Source organism: Podarcis tiliguerta, assembly GCF_965153285.1.
Source record: "Podarcis tiliguerta genome assembly, chromosome: 17".
NCBI lineage: Eukaryota > Metazoa > Chordata > Lepidosauria > Squamata > Lacertidae > Podarcis > Podarcis tiliguerta.
The window spans coordinates 6768798-6781491 of NC_139550.1; the positions used below are offsets into that span (position 1 = coordinate 6768798).

The 12694-nt window shown below is 48.0% G+C and overlaps 1 protein-coding gene across 2 annotated transcripts in view; it reads right to left on the reverse strand.

Moving 5' to 3' along the window:
* Positions 1–1068: 1068 nt before the first annotated feature.
* The window catches only part of LOC310667497 (stimulated by retinoic acid gene 6 protein-like), a 28787-nt gene continuing 17161 nt past the window's right edge, over positions 1069–12694 (reverse strand). The window contains exons 11-18 of one of the 2 annotated variants that reach the window (XM_083420027.1): positions 11197–11272; positions 10165–10246; positions 9210–9258; positions 9005–9122; positions 6389–6508; positions 4621–4784; positions 3523–3675; positions 1069–1701 (exon numbers count right to left, since the gene is read on the reverse strand). In XM_083420027.1, the coding sequence (XP_083276153.1) occupies positions 1673–1701; positions 3523–3675; positions 4621–4784; positions 6389–6508; positions 9005–9122; positions 9210–9258; positions 10165–10246; positions 11197–11272 (791 nt within the window). In that variant the 3' untranslated portion in view covers positions 1069–1672. Of the gene's footprint in view, positions 1976–3522; positions 3676–4620; positions 4785–6388; positions 6509–9004; positions 9123–9209; positions 9259–10164; positions 10247–11196; positions 11273–12694 lie in introns of both variants that reach the window. The other variant, XM_083420026.1, reaches the window with a different exon arrangement.

Sequence of the window (12694 nt, forward strand, 5' to 3'; positions counted from 1 at the left end):
ATTGGTGCTTAAAGGTAAAGGGACCCCTGACCACTAGGTCCAGTAGTGGCCGACTCTGGGGTTGCGGCGCTCATCTCGCTTTATTGGCTGAGGGAGCCAGCGTACAGCTTCCGGGTCATGTGGCCAGCATGACTAAGCCGCTTCTGGTGAACCAGAGCAGCGCACGGAAACGCCGTTTACCTTTCCGCCGGAGTGGTACCTATTTATCTACTTGCACTTTGATGTGCTTTCGAACTGCTAGGAGCAGGGACTGAGCAACAGGAGCTCACCCCGTCGCAGGGATTCGAACCCACAGCGCCACCCATCAAACAAGGAGTTGAAACTGGCAGCAGGAAAAGGGTTAACCACCCCTTCCCACCTGCTTTCTATCTATGCCTGATTGCAGCATCATTAGCCCCCCCCCCCCCCTCTTAAAGGGAGATGGGAAGTTATACAGAACTCCATTTAACTTACAGCTCAGTCCCATACCCTCCAAGTGTCCAATTTTCCAAAGACAGTCCCAGAGTTACAGAAGCCATCCCAGTTTCTGATTTGATCCCGGAATGTCCTGGTTATCCTTTTTCCTCACCTCCACACCTGGGAGAATAATTAAAAGCAGTGTGTGTACATGTTCAAAAACAGAGTCCTGTTTATACTGAAAATAAAATTCCCACACCAAATGGAGGAAATGGCGCAGCTGGTATATGAAACCCTTTCTAGGAAGGCTAAAGGCTTGCCTTTGTAAATAAAAAGTAACAAAAATAAAGCTGTTTGCGGTACCTGCTGAGGAGCACCAGCAAAAACATACCCTGTACTAGAACAACTAAAAGTAAAGGTAAAGGGACCCCTGACCATTAGGTCCAGTTGCGGACGACTCTGTACCTATTTATCTACTTGCACTTTGATGTGCTTTCAAACCGCTAGGTTGGCAGGAGCAGGGACCGAGCAACAGGCGCTCACCCCATCGTGGGGATTCGAACTGTCAACCTTCTGATCGGCAAGCCCTAGGCTCTATGGTTTAACCCACTGCACCACCCGCGTTCCACTAGAACAACTACTGCTCATGAAATAACATCTCTCTCATTCTTGTCACATTTAAACAAGCAGTATTTATTTGCGCGAAAGTATTTTAGCTTTTGCAATGTTCAAATTGTCAATATTTCTGTATCCTCATTTTGAATTACAAAGTTTTACCAGCAGGAAAAATTGAAACCGGTTGATTTCCAAACATATATGGGCATCAGGTTTACTGAGCTGTGGCCTTTCTGATGTCTGGATACAGTAACTATGACCTCATTGGTGTGTGCTGTGACATCACCAGTGTGACCACAGTGCTATCATGTGAATTTTGAAGATGCAGCTGTAGTACATTTTCCACTGGGGGACATATTCAGAGGCCTTTTGTCTACAATTCCAGCAGTTAGATTCATCTATGCCAAAAATCACCCAGAGATGGGTTTCACCGGAGACCTACCAATGAAAGAGCAGAAAAATGCCGGAAGCATGATGAAAGCCAGCAAATGAGGTACTATCCAGATATCTTCCACATCATACAGGCATAAAAACATCTGGGCTAGCACTTCTCCAGACCATCTCAAATAGCAAGCTCAAGTTCAGGGGAGGAATGGTTAGAGCTCAATAGCAGTTTTTCCTTAGCAAGCGGAAGGTCCCAGATTTGATCGCTGGAGTCTCTTCAGTTTAAGAGGGTCTCAGGTTGCAGAACTGGAAGTAGACCGGCAGCCAATCTTAGTACATAGACTCAACTTGATGGTCCAATGGTCCGATACAGTATTAGGATGTTGTATATGAGGAATATGGCAGTGCAGTCTCCGTGAGGTCCATTTCAGTCCCGTTGCATCTGTAGTGGGGGGAATTAGCAACGCATTTGTAGGAGACTACCCTCATTTTGGCTTCCTGAGTGCTGAGAGGCTGGGGTTATTTAGAAGAGTGTACGACAGCAGCCATCTAGTCCTGGCTTTGTTGGAAACCCTGAAATCTAAAAGAAAACAAGGCATCAGTGCTTAATTTCTAATATGCTGCCTAATATCCTTTCTCCTTCAAGGCACGGACAGCAGGTGGAACCAGTGGCGTAGCGTGGGTTGTCAGCACCCGGGGCAAGGCAAGTAATTTGCGCCCCCTAACTCAGGGCAAGGCAAGTAATTTGCGCCCCCTAACTCAGGGCAAGGCAAGTAATTTGTGCCCCTAACTCAGGGCAAGGCAAGTAATTTGCGCAACCTAACTCAGGGCAAGGCAAGTAATTTGCGCCCCCCCCCCCCCCGCTGCACTGTCCCTCCCCCAGATAGTCCCTCGCTCTCTCTCTGCACCGCACCGCACGCCTGGCACCCTCCCCTCCACAGTGGGCAGCGACCCGGCGGCTCGGATCAGATTTGCACAGCCAGCACTGCAGTGAGAGAGAGTGAGTGAGCCAGGTAGGGGCAGAGAGCTGCGAGTGCGAGTGCGCGCCCCCCCCCCCGATGTTGCGCCCGGTGCGGCCGGCCCCCCCTGCACCCCCCACGCTACGCCACTGGGTGGAACAAGCTTCATTAACATGGTTGCCACTTCAAAAAACACCCAGTATACTGGCTTCACCTGTGGGACGAGCCAAGCATCCACACACACACACAAACATGCACACTGCTGTTACATTAGGGCTCAGCAACCTTTTCCATCCCTGGGCCAATCCACCGTCCCTCAGGCCATGTGGTGGGCCAAACTATATTGGGGGGGGGCAGGGGAAAATGAACGAATTCCTATGCCCCACAAATAACCCAGAGATGCAATTTTAAATAAAAAGGCACATTCTACTCATTTAAAAACACGCTGATTCCCGGACTGTCCGTGGGCCGGATTGAGAAGGCGACTGGGCCGTATCCGGCCCCCGGGCCTTAGTTTGCCTACCTCTGGTCTACACACTTGTGAGAATGCAATATTTCCTAACCTGAACATTTCATAGATGGTCCATATCACTGCAGTGCCCATAGCTGCTTGCAGAGAGCAGGAAAGATGGTGAAATTTGATCCTAAGGCACTTGCGGAGTTTTGAGATTTTGCTAGTAAATGTCAGAATTTGCTTACACTTCTTAGGTAAAGGTAAAGGGACGCCTGACCATTAGGTCCAGTCATGGCCGACTCTGGGGTTGCGGCGCTCATCTCACTTTATTGGCCGAGGGAGCCGGCGTACAGCTTCCGGGTCATGTGACCAGCATAACGAAGCCGCTTCTGGCGAACCAGAGCAGCACACGGAAACCACCTTCCCGCCAGAGCGGTACCTATTTATCTACTTGCACTTTGACGTGCTTTTGAACTGCTAGGTGGGCAGGAGCAGGGACCGAGCAACAGGAGCTCACCCCGTCGCGGGGATTCGAACCGCCAACCTTCTGATCAGCAAGTCCTAGGCTCTGTGGTTTAACCTACAGTGCCACCTGCGTCCGCTTACACTTCTTACCGGCATCCTAAAACAATAGCAAGTATTGATAAACGGCAACCATATTCCTAATATTTACTGTAACATGTATAAATCCGTAGCAGCCCAACTAGAGTCTACCTGTTACTGTTGCGTTGGTGAAATGAAGATAGTTGGTGGTTCTCTGCTGTTGTCTCTCTCTCGTTCGGACCACAAGAAGGTGGCAAAAACAGACGAGGGTGGGGTTTGTGTGGTGGTGATCCATGAAGAGCATCCCTATCCATGTCCTGAATCCTGCAGTCGAATCACAGTGAGGGAGAAATTCAGTTCGTGTCAAAAAAGGTTATTTATGTATGCCACTACTGCGACCAGTATTCTGTTTGTCCCAAAATGGAAAAGGTCCCAACTAAAGAAAATTGGCAACTTAAACTGATGGAATATGCACAGTTTGCAGACCTCACATGCAGAATAAGAGAACAAGAAGAACATACGTTTAAAGAAGATTGGAAAATGTTTATTGAATATATGGGGAGAAATTGTGTACACTTGAAAACGTGGGCAGCACTAAGGTAAATTCAACAGCGTAAACAAGTTTTGATGGATGTAATAATGGAATACTGAACGGTATAGTTTATGTGAAATATGCAGGGATTCATGATAGGCAAAATGAACCATGGAAAGAAAAGAAGGGAAGCCACTGACATTTTAAGGTTGTTTAAATGAGTATTTTAAATTGTAAAACAGAAAATTTAATAAAAATTATACACACACAAAAAATGAACTTAAGAAGGGGAAACTGAAAATAAAAACTAAAATTGAGAGATTTGGCCATCCCTACTGAGCACATGGGAATTTGTAAACCCTTTATCCGTAGATCTCAGGGCAGTTCACAACATAAATAAATACAGAAACAAGCCACGAATGTGTGAACAAGCAGAACGTGTGAACAAGCTAAAGGGCAGTTACCATGGGACAGTTGCAGAAAACTGGTACTGTCCATCAATAGGTAACCTGCATGCCTGACTGCTAAACCTAGTCAACACTTGTTAATCAACTGAAGTTTGAGTTGATTAATTTAGCTATTAAGCTGATAAAATCATGCAGCCTTCATTGTGGGCTTTCCCTTGCTCTTTGGGTTTGCTCACTTGCTTCTTTTCTGAAAGCCAGAGATGTTTGAGAACCTTCCAGCCTTATGGCCCGAGAGAGAGAGAGAGAGAGAGGCCGTAGCCCAGGCCTTACCCAGGTCAGCTGCTTCATAGCCTTTGGGCATGATTGTCCTGTCTATCCGAGCAATCAGCCAGGCTCCCACGATGACGCTGCACAGCAGACGGAACAGGCAGGCCCCCAGGCCCAGCACCACGTTGTAGAAGAACAAGAAGTAGTTGAAATTGTGGAAAGCTTTCCTGGAAATAAGGACAAATCGCCACAGGAGAGTCACAACAGCAGACGCACTCAAGGAGGCAGCGTCAAGCGTAAAATGAATCAAACTGCTGCTAGCTTTCAGGCTTCCAGCTAAAGGTACGTGTGGGAATCAAAAGCAAGGCACAGGATTGTACGGATGGGCTCCGGGTCTAGTCATACTCAGAGTAAGCCCATTGGAATCAATGGACACGACTACCTTTAGTCCATTACTTTCAGTTGCTCTGCTCTTAGGGGAGGTTAGCTGGACACAGGGGCAGACTTTGGCCTTTCAAATTTCAGCAGCACCCTGTGCAGGGGCCAAAATTGGACACCCCCTCGCACCCTGCCTTCGGTTCTTCCCAATTCACTATGTCATAGTTTTGGCACCATGTGTGCCTTCTAAACCTTCTTTTGTGCAAACTCCCTTGTGAGGATGGCACTACCTTATACTTTATAAGGGACACGGGTGGTCTAAACCAATGAGCCTCTTGGTTGGTGGTTCGAATCCCCGTGACGGGGTGAGCTCCCAGCTCCTGCCAACCTAGCAGTTCGAAAGCACACCAGTGCAAGTAGATAAATAGGTACTGCTGTGGTGGGAAGGTAAATTGTGTTTCTGTGCGCTCTGGTTTCCGCCACAGTGTTCTGTTGCGCCAGAAGCGGTTTACTCATGCTGGCCACATGACCCGGAAAGCTGTCTGTGGACAAACGCTGACTCCCTTGGCCTGAAAGCGAGATGAGCACCACACTCCGTAGTTGCCTTTGACTGGACTTAACCATACAGGGGACCTTTACCTTTTTTACCTATTAGAAAGTTTAACCACTAGGTAGCACCAGATACCAATAGGTAGCACCACCAGGAGACGCGGGTGGCGCTGTGGGTTAAACCACAGAGCCTAGGACTTGCCGATCAGAGGGTCGGCGGTTCAAATCCCCGCGATGGGGTGAGCTCCCGTTGCTCTGTCCCTGCTCCTGCCAACCTAGCAGTTCGAAAGCACGTGAAAGTGCAAGTAGATAAATAGGTACCGCTCCGGCAGGAAGGTAAACAGCGTTTCTGTGCGCTGCTCTGGTTCACCAGAAGCGGCTTAGTCATGCTGGCCACATGACCCGGAAGCTGTACGCCGGCTCCCTCGGCCAATAAAGCGAGATGAGCACCGCAACCCCAGAGTCGGCCACAACTGGACCTAATGGTCAGGGATCCCTTTACCTTTACTAGCACCAGATTTAACATTTCTGGATGGTCACAGGACTTTCCTGTTGCTGTTGTGTTCTTGTTCAAGACAATGTCCTTGCAAGAATCCTGTCTAGTACATTCTCCCGGCAGACACTGAGGTTACACTTTTCCTCCATCACATAGAGGCAGCAAACATTTCTTGCCTTGCGCAGCTTCGACTGGAACATATTTTTCTATCATGAACTTGAACAATGGGAAGTGGAAATGCCAGCTTTTTTCTAGCACGGCTCCAACGCCTTTAACAACTGCATGATAAGCAGAAACTCATCGGCAGGACCAGTAGATGTGTCTGTTGTGCAAGTTGTATAAAATATTAAGAGCCCTCCCCTGGACAAAAAACAAACCCCGTCGGCAACCCAACTTCCTTGCCCTGACCTGTTATCAAGAGCCAAAGGCTTTTCCTTGTCAGTCAGCAAAATCTTCGGCTGAAGAAAGAAGGCAGTAGCTGTTGCGATCTGCAGTTGCATGAGCCCTATGACGATGGCAAGTGTGAAGCTGAGGCAGAAAAGGCAGAGAAAAGTGACAGTTTTATGAGATTTTAACACAAATATAAGGAGCTGAATGCCAAGGTCAGGTAGGCGTCAGTACATTTCTTTCCCAGCTATCACAGACAACAGACCGCTAGTAATAATGGAAAGACTGATTTAAAAAACCAGCAAATTCAAGAAACACCGTGGATCTACAAGGGTTATTAAGGGGGATCTGTGCTGAGCTGCAAATGCCCTCTCCTACAGCTGCTGTTGGACCATAAAGAAGGCTGATCGCTGAAGAATGGATGCTTTTGAATTATGGTGCTGGAGGAGACTCCTGAGAGTCCCACAGACTGCAAGGAGATCAAACCTATCCATTCTGAAGGAAATCAGCCCTGGGCGCTCACTGGAAGGAGAGATCCTGAAGCTGAGACTCCAATACTTTGGCCACCTCATGAGAAGAGAAGACTCCCTGGAAAAGACCCTGATGTTGGGAAAGATGGAGGGCACAAGGAGAAGGGGACGACAGAGGACGAGATGGTTGGACAGTGTTTTCAAAGCTACCAGCATGAGTTTGACCAAACTGCGGGAGGCAGTGGAAGACAGGAGTGCCTGGCGTGCTCTGGTCCATGGGGTCACGAAGAGTCAGACACAACTAAACGATTAAACAACAATAACACAGCAGCTGCTATGCCACACCCACTGGGGTGGCTGGAAAATACCAGAATGAACACATAGGAAATCGGCAATACAGTGGTACCTCAGGTTAAGAACTTTATTCGTTCTGGAGGTCCATTCTTAACCTGAAACTGTTCTTAACCTGAAGCACCACTTTAGCTAATGGGGCCTCCTACTGCTGCCGCCGCACCGCCAAATCACAATTTCTGTTCTCATCCTGAAGCAAAGTTCTTAACCCGAGATACTATTTCTGGGTTAGCGGAGTCTGTAACCTGAAGCATCTGTAACCTGAAGCGTCTGTAACCCGAGGTACCACTGTATTCCCCATAGGAGGGAGAGTCAATTACAATTCCACTTGTTGTAACCAGTGGCGTAGCGTGGGGGGTGCAGGGGGGCCGGCCGCACCGGGCGCAACATCTGGGGGGGGGGGCGCACTCGCACTCGCAGTGCTAAAATCAGTGCTAAAATCCACGGGTTAGGGGGTGCAAATTACTTGCCTTGCCCCGGGTGCTGACAACCCACACTACGCCACTGGTTGTAACTTGCAATCTTTGGGCAAATGCACACCTAGGGTCCTTTGTGTTAAGGACCCTAGGTGTGCATTTCATATGTGGGTGAACATATCAGACGACACAGCGATTCTTCAAACAGCTCTTGTTTATTCACAGGCCAGAACTGAACTGAAGGGTTCAGCCAGCCTGCTTATATAGAGCTCCACTAGAACGCAACAGTAACCATTTTCTGTAACTATCCAATCACTGAACGTCACTTTCAATCCCTTATTTGCATATGTGGACCTGAGTGAAATCTATCTACAGTATCCCCCTGCTGGCCCCGGGTGAGACCTTCAGTACATAACACTTTGCACCCCTGGCAAGGAGCTGTGTTGAAGCCCACCCACCCTCTGAAAAAAATCAACTTGTGCCATGGTGTAAGGATAGGAAGCGTCTCCCATGCTTGATCTCGCCATGACAGCAGCAGCACATCATCGCGCACATAAGCACCATACACTTCATAGTCTGGCAGCTGATATTTACGCCCTTCTCGGGCCTGTGCCCCCAGAGGGAGCCACTTTCAGCAACCCCTAGGTACACCTCTGTGTTTGGGTAGCAGTAGGAGTCACCCGAGGGACGTGGGTGGCGCCGTGGGTTAAACCACAGAGATTAGGACTTGCTGATCAGAAGGTCGGCGGTTCGAATCCCCGCGACGTGGTGAGCTCCCGTTGCCCGATCCCTGCTCCTGCCAACCTAGCAGTTCGAAAAGAACGTCAAAGTGCAAGTAGATAAATAGGTACCGCTCCAGCAGGAAGGTAAACGGCATTTCCGTGTGCTGCTCTGGTTTGCCAGAAGTGGCTTAGTCATGCTGGTCACATGACCCGGAAACTGTCTGCAGACAAACGCCGGCTCCCTCGGCCAATAAAGGGAGATGAGCGCCGCAATCCCAGAGTCGGCCACGACTAGATCTAATGGTCAGGGGTCCCTTTACCTTTACCTAGGAGTCACCCACTTAGAAGCAGCTCAGCCAGATGGGGAAATGGTAAATGTCTGGATTGCGAGGATCATAAGGTTGAAAACCAAATGTTTGACCCCCAAAAATCAGAGTCATCAGGTTCACAAGCACAGCTTGCAAAGGGCACTTCTATTTATGTTTTCTTTGATAAAGCACAAGGAACACCTGAGAACGAAATAGATGTTTTGTGAATGTAGGAAGCGGTGGGCAAAACTGAGAGATGATCACTCGCCCAAGACTACCCAGGGAATGCCTGCCTGACCAATGTCCTGGCTCACAACAACCTTCTCAGCCAGTACCCTAGTAGACTGTACAAAAAATGCAGAGCACTTACATCCCAGTTCCCAGACTTTTAAGCATTTCGATCCCCTGACCATGCTTGATGGGCAAAACGAAACCATACATGAACATCACCCCAAAGAGGCACTGAACTGTGTGGATGATCAGGTACCCTAGAGGGAAAAAGCACAAATGAACCATTAACACGGGAAGAAAGGGGCAACTGCAATCCTCAGTTCACAGCAAAGACAGTCACGTACCCCATAGTATGTATGCAATTTGCCAACCAGAGTATCTTGCTATTGCGGCCTGTGAATGTTAAAATAAAATAAAAAATGGAGAGATGTTTATATACAATAAACTCCCACATGTATAATAGAAAATAAGAATATGCACACGGCCTGATATATAAATCTCCACTGGGACTTCTACTATGGACCATCTTCCTTGCTGAAGCCATTGCTGCCAAAGCTAAGCAGTGATAAAAGACTAACATTTGGGACCAGTCATAAACATTCTGCCTCATTCTCCCAACATTCCATCACATGTCAATGTGACCAAGAAACTGACCCTAGCATGCTATTGTTTTGGGTATGTATGTATGTATGTATGTGTTTGGTTGGTTGGTTGGTTGGTTGGTTGGTTAGTTATGGGATCTGCATTCCAGCCTTCGTCATGCAATGGTAACAGAGCAACAAATGAACTACAGAAAATCAACACATCAAAATTGAATTAAAAACCTATCCACATATTCCTTCATTTGCCACAACAGCCATCTTAAAACAGACTAAACTTCAAAAGACCGGGCAAAAACATATTTTTTCCTGGCACCAAACGTTCCTCAGTGTCAGCACCGGCCTAATCTCTACAGGATGAGTGTTTTACAATTAGGGTGCCACCACTGAGAAGACCCTGTTCTGAATTCTGACCATCCAGCTTTCACTAGGCAATGGTACAGCCGAAAGGGACTCACCAGCAGATCTCAATTCATAGGCGGGATAGGACAAAGCGAGGTACTCCATTATATAACTGGGACCCAGACTATTTAGGGCTGCATAAATCAACACTTGCATCTTGAATTGGGCTGAATATGGAATGAGCAGCCAGGGCAGAGCTTTCCAGACAACGTCTGGGTGACATAGGAGAGATTCGGGTATTTGCAAGATAGGTTACTGCTGCGGGTAGACTTGAAGGGGAAGAGAAGTGAGAACTCACCACATTTTGAGAAGATGACAGCCTGACAAACACCAATGGAAGGAATTGCTTCTGGCCAGCCCACAACCGTTTCATGTGCTTTCTAGGAAAATAGGGTAGTCGAGTTTATTTATATGCTGCCGGAGTCAGCTGTGCCCCAAAATACAAATACAATTTGGACTAGACTTGACTTTGCCAGGACTTGAATTGATTGCTTAGATCCGCTTGGACAAGCTGCTCCTTCCTCCACTTTTCCTCCGCTTCCCCCCGGGGTCCCGAAATCCTCATAGAATCATATAATCATAGAGTTGGAAGAGACCACAAGGGCCATCGAGTCCAACCCTCTGCCAAGCAGGAAACCCCATCAGAGCACTCCTGACATATGGTTGTCAAGCCTCTGCTTAAAGACCTCCAAAGAAGGAGACTCCACCACACTCCTTGGCAGCAAATTCCACTGTCGAACAGCTCTTACTTACATTAGTTCTTCCTAATGTTTAGGTGGAATCTTCTTTCTTGTAGTTTGGATCCATTGCTCCGTGTCCGCTTCTCTGGAGCAGCAGAAAACAACCTTTCTCCCTCCTCTAGGTGACATCCTTTTATATATTTGAACATGGCTATCATATCACCCCTTAACCTTCTCTTCTCCAGGCTAAACATGCCCAGCTCCCTTAGCCGTTCCTCATAAGGCATCGTTTCCAGGCCTTTGACCATTTTGGTTGCCCTCCTCTGGACACGTTCCAGTTTGTCAGTGTCCTTCTTGAACTGTGGTGCCCAGAACTTGACACAGTACTCCAGGTGAGGTCTGACCAGAGCAGAATACAGTGGCACTATTACTTCCCTTGATCTAGATGCTATACTCCTATTGATGCAGCCCAGAATTGCATTGGCTTTTTTAGCTGCCGCGTCACACTGTTGGCTCATGTCAAGTTTGTGGTCAACCAAGACTCCTAGATCCTTTTCACATGTACTGCTCTCAAGCCAGGTGTCACCCATCTTGTATTTGTGCCTCTCATTTTTTTTGCCCAAGATACAAGGCACCAAGCATCTCCATACCTGTAGCAGGCCAGGATGTGGAACACGTAGCTGACACTGGTGAGGCAGGCAGTGACGGTGGTGAAAAGCCACACACCTGTGGGACAAAGAACCATCACCTGTGTGACCTCATCCTCTCTGGGAGGTCATATCCTCAGTCAACACAACCTCAAAACTGCTCTGCTTTCACAGGCATGGAAGGTACCTACACGCTTGCAAGCTTCAGAACTGTTTCTCACCACCCTCTTTTTACTTGTGAGTCAATGTATGGGAAATGCATCCGGAAAACAAAATGTATCAGGAGTTAGTGATCTGACACAGAGCCCTTCCTGCCTCTGTTCCTTCCCCCTCCCTCGCTCTTGTTAAGCTTTTTGATGGTGTGAGAACAGTCTCTGATGTCCTGAGAAGATTGGGAGGAGGCGAAGCCCCCCACACAGCTGCCTTAATCCGTTTGGGAGGATAGTGCTGGGTACCTTCTTTCATGTTGGACATTGTTTTGAGAAAGTGAGGCACTGGGAGGGGGCGGCTGATGGATTATCTGCACGTAGCAACTCTGGAAAGTTACACAGGTTATCTATAAAATCAGACAGTATGGGTAGAGTTTCTTTGAAGCTCATGCACGGACTGATCGGCCGCAGGACCGTGCAAACTGAGGCTACCTGGGGGCAGTGCTAGATTTAGGTAAAGGTAAAGGGCCCCCTGACCATAAGGTCCAGTCGTGGCCGACTCTGGGGTTGCGGTGCTCATCTCGCTTTGTTGGCTGAGGGAGCTGGCGTACAGCTTCCGGGTCATGTGGCCAGCATGACTAAGCCGCTTCTGGCGAACCAGAGCAGTGCACGGAAACGCCATTTACCTTCCCGCTGGAGCGGTACCTATTTATCTACTTGCACTCTGACATGCTTTCGACCTGCTAGGTTGGCAGGAGCTGGGACTGAGCAACGGGAGCTCACCCCATCGTGGGGATTCGAACCGCCGACCTTCTGATCAGCAAGTCCTAGGCTCTGTGGTTTAACCCACAGCGCCACCCGTGTCCCAGTGCCAGATTTATGTATAAGCTAAACAAGCTATAGCTTAGGACCCCACTCTCTTGGGGGGGGCCAAAAAAATTAAAGGGGAAAAAACTGGACGTACATTTCCAAAATATAAGATAAAAAACAAATAAAATAAAACCTACATACAGCAACAGTGTTTTGTTTTGTTTTTTGTTGTGTAGGTGTGATACAAATTTTAAGGTCTTAGATATATAATAAATGTATCAACCAAGCACGTACATAGATCAGCACAGGAAGACCGACCTGAAATCATTTTTCATTCCCAAACTGTCCCAAATTGACCAAATGTTTTCTCTGCAAGGTCAAAGGAAAATGGAAAAGCCTCCGCATTGTCTTTTCCTTCACAAATCCTGTCTTAAGAGTATGTCTGTGTTTGAATAGGGTGAGCCTGTGACCTGGCTCAGGAACTAAGTATTTATCATTACAAAAGACTGGCCAGGCTCCCCAGGCAATCCAATCCTGACCAT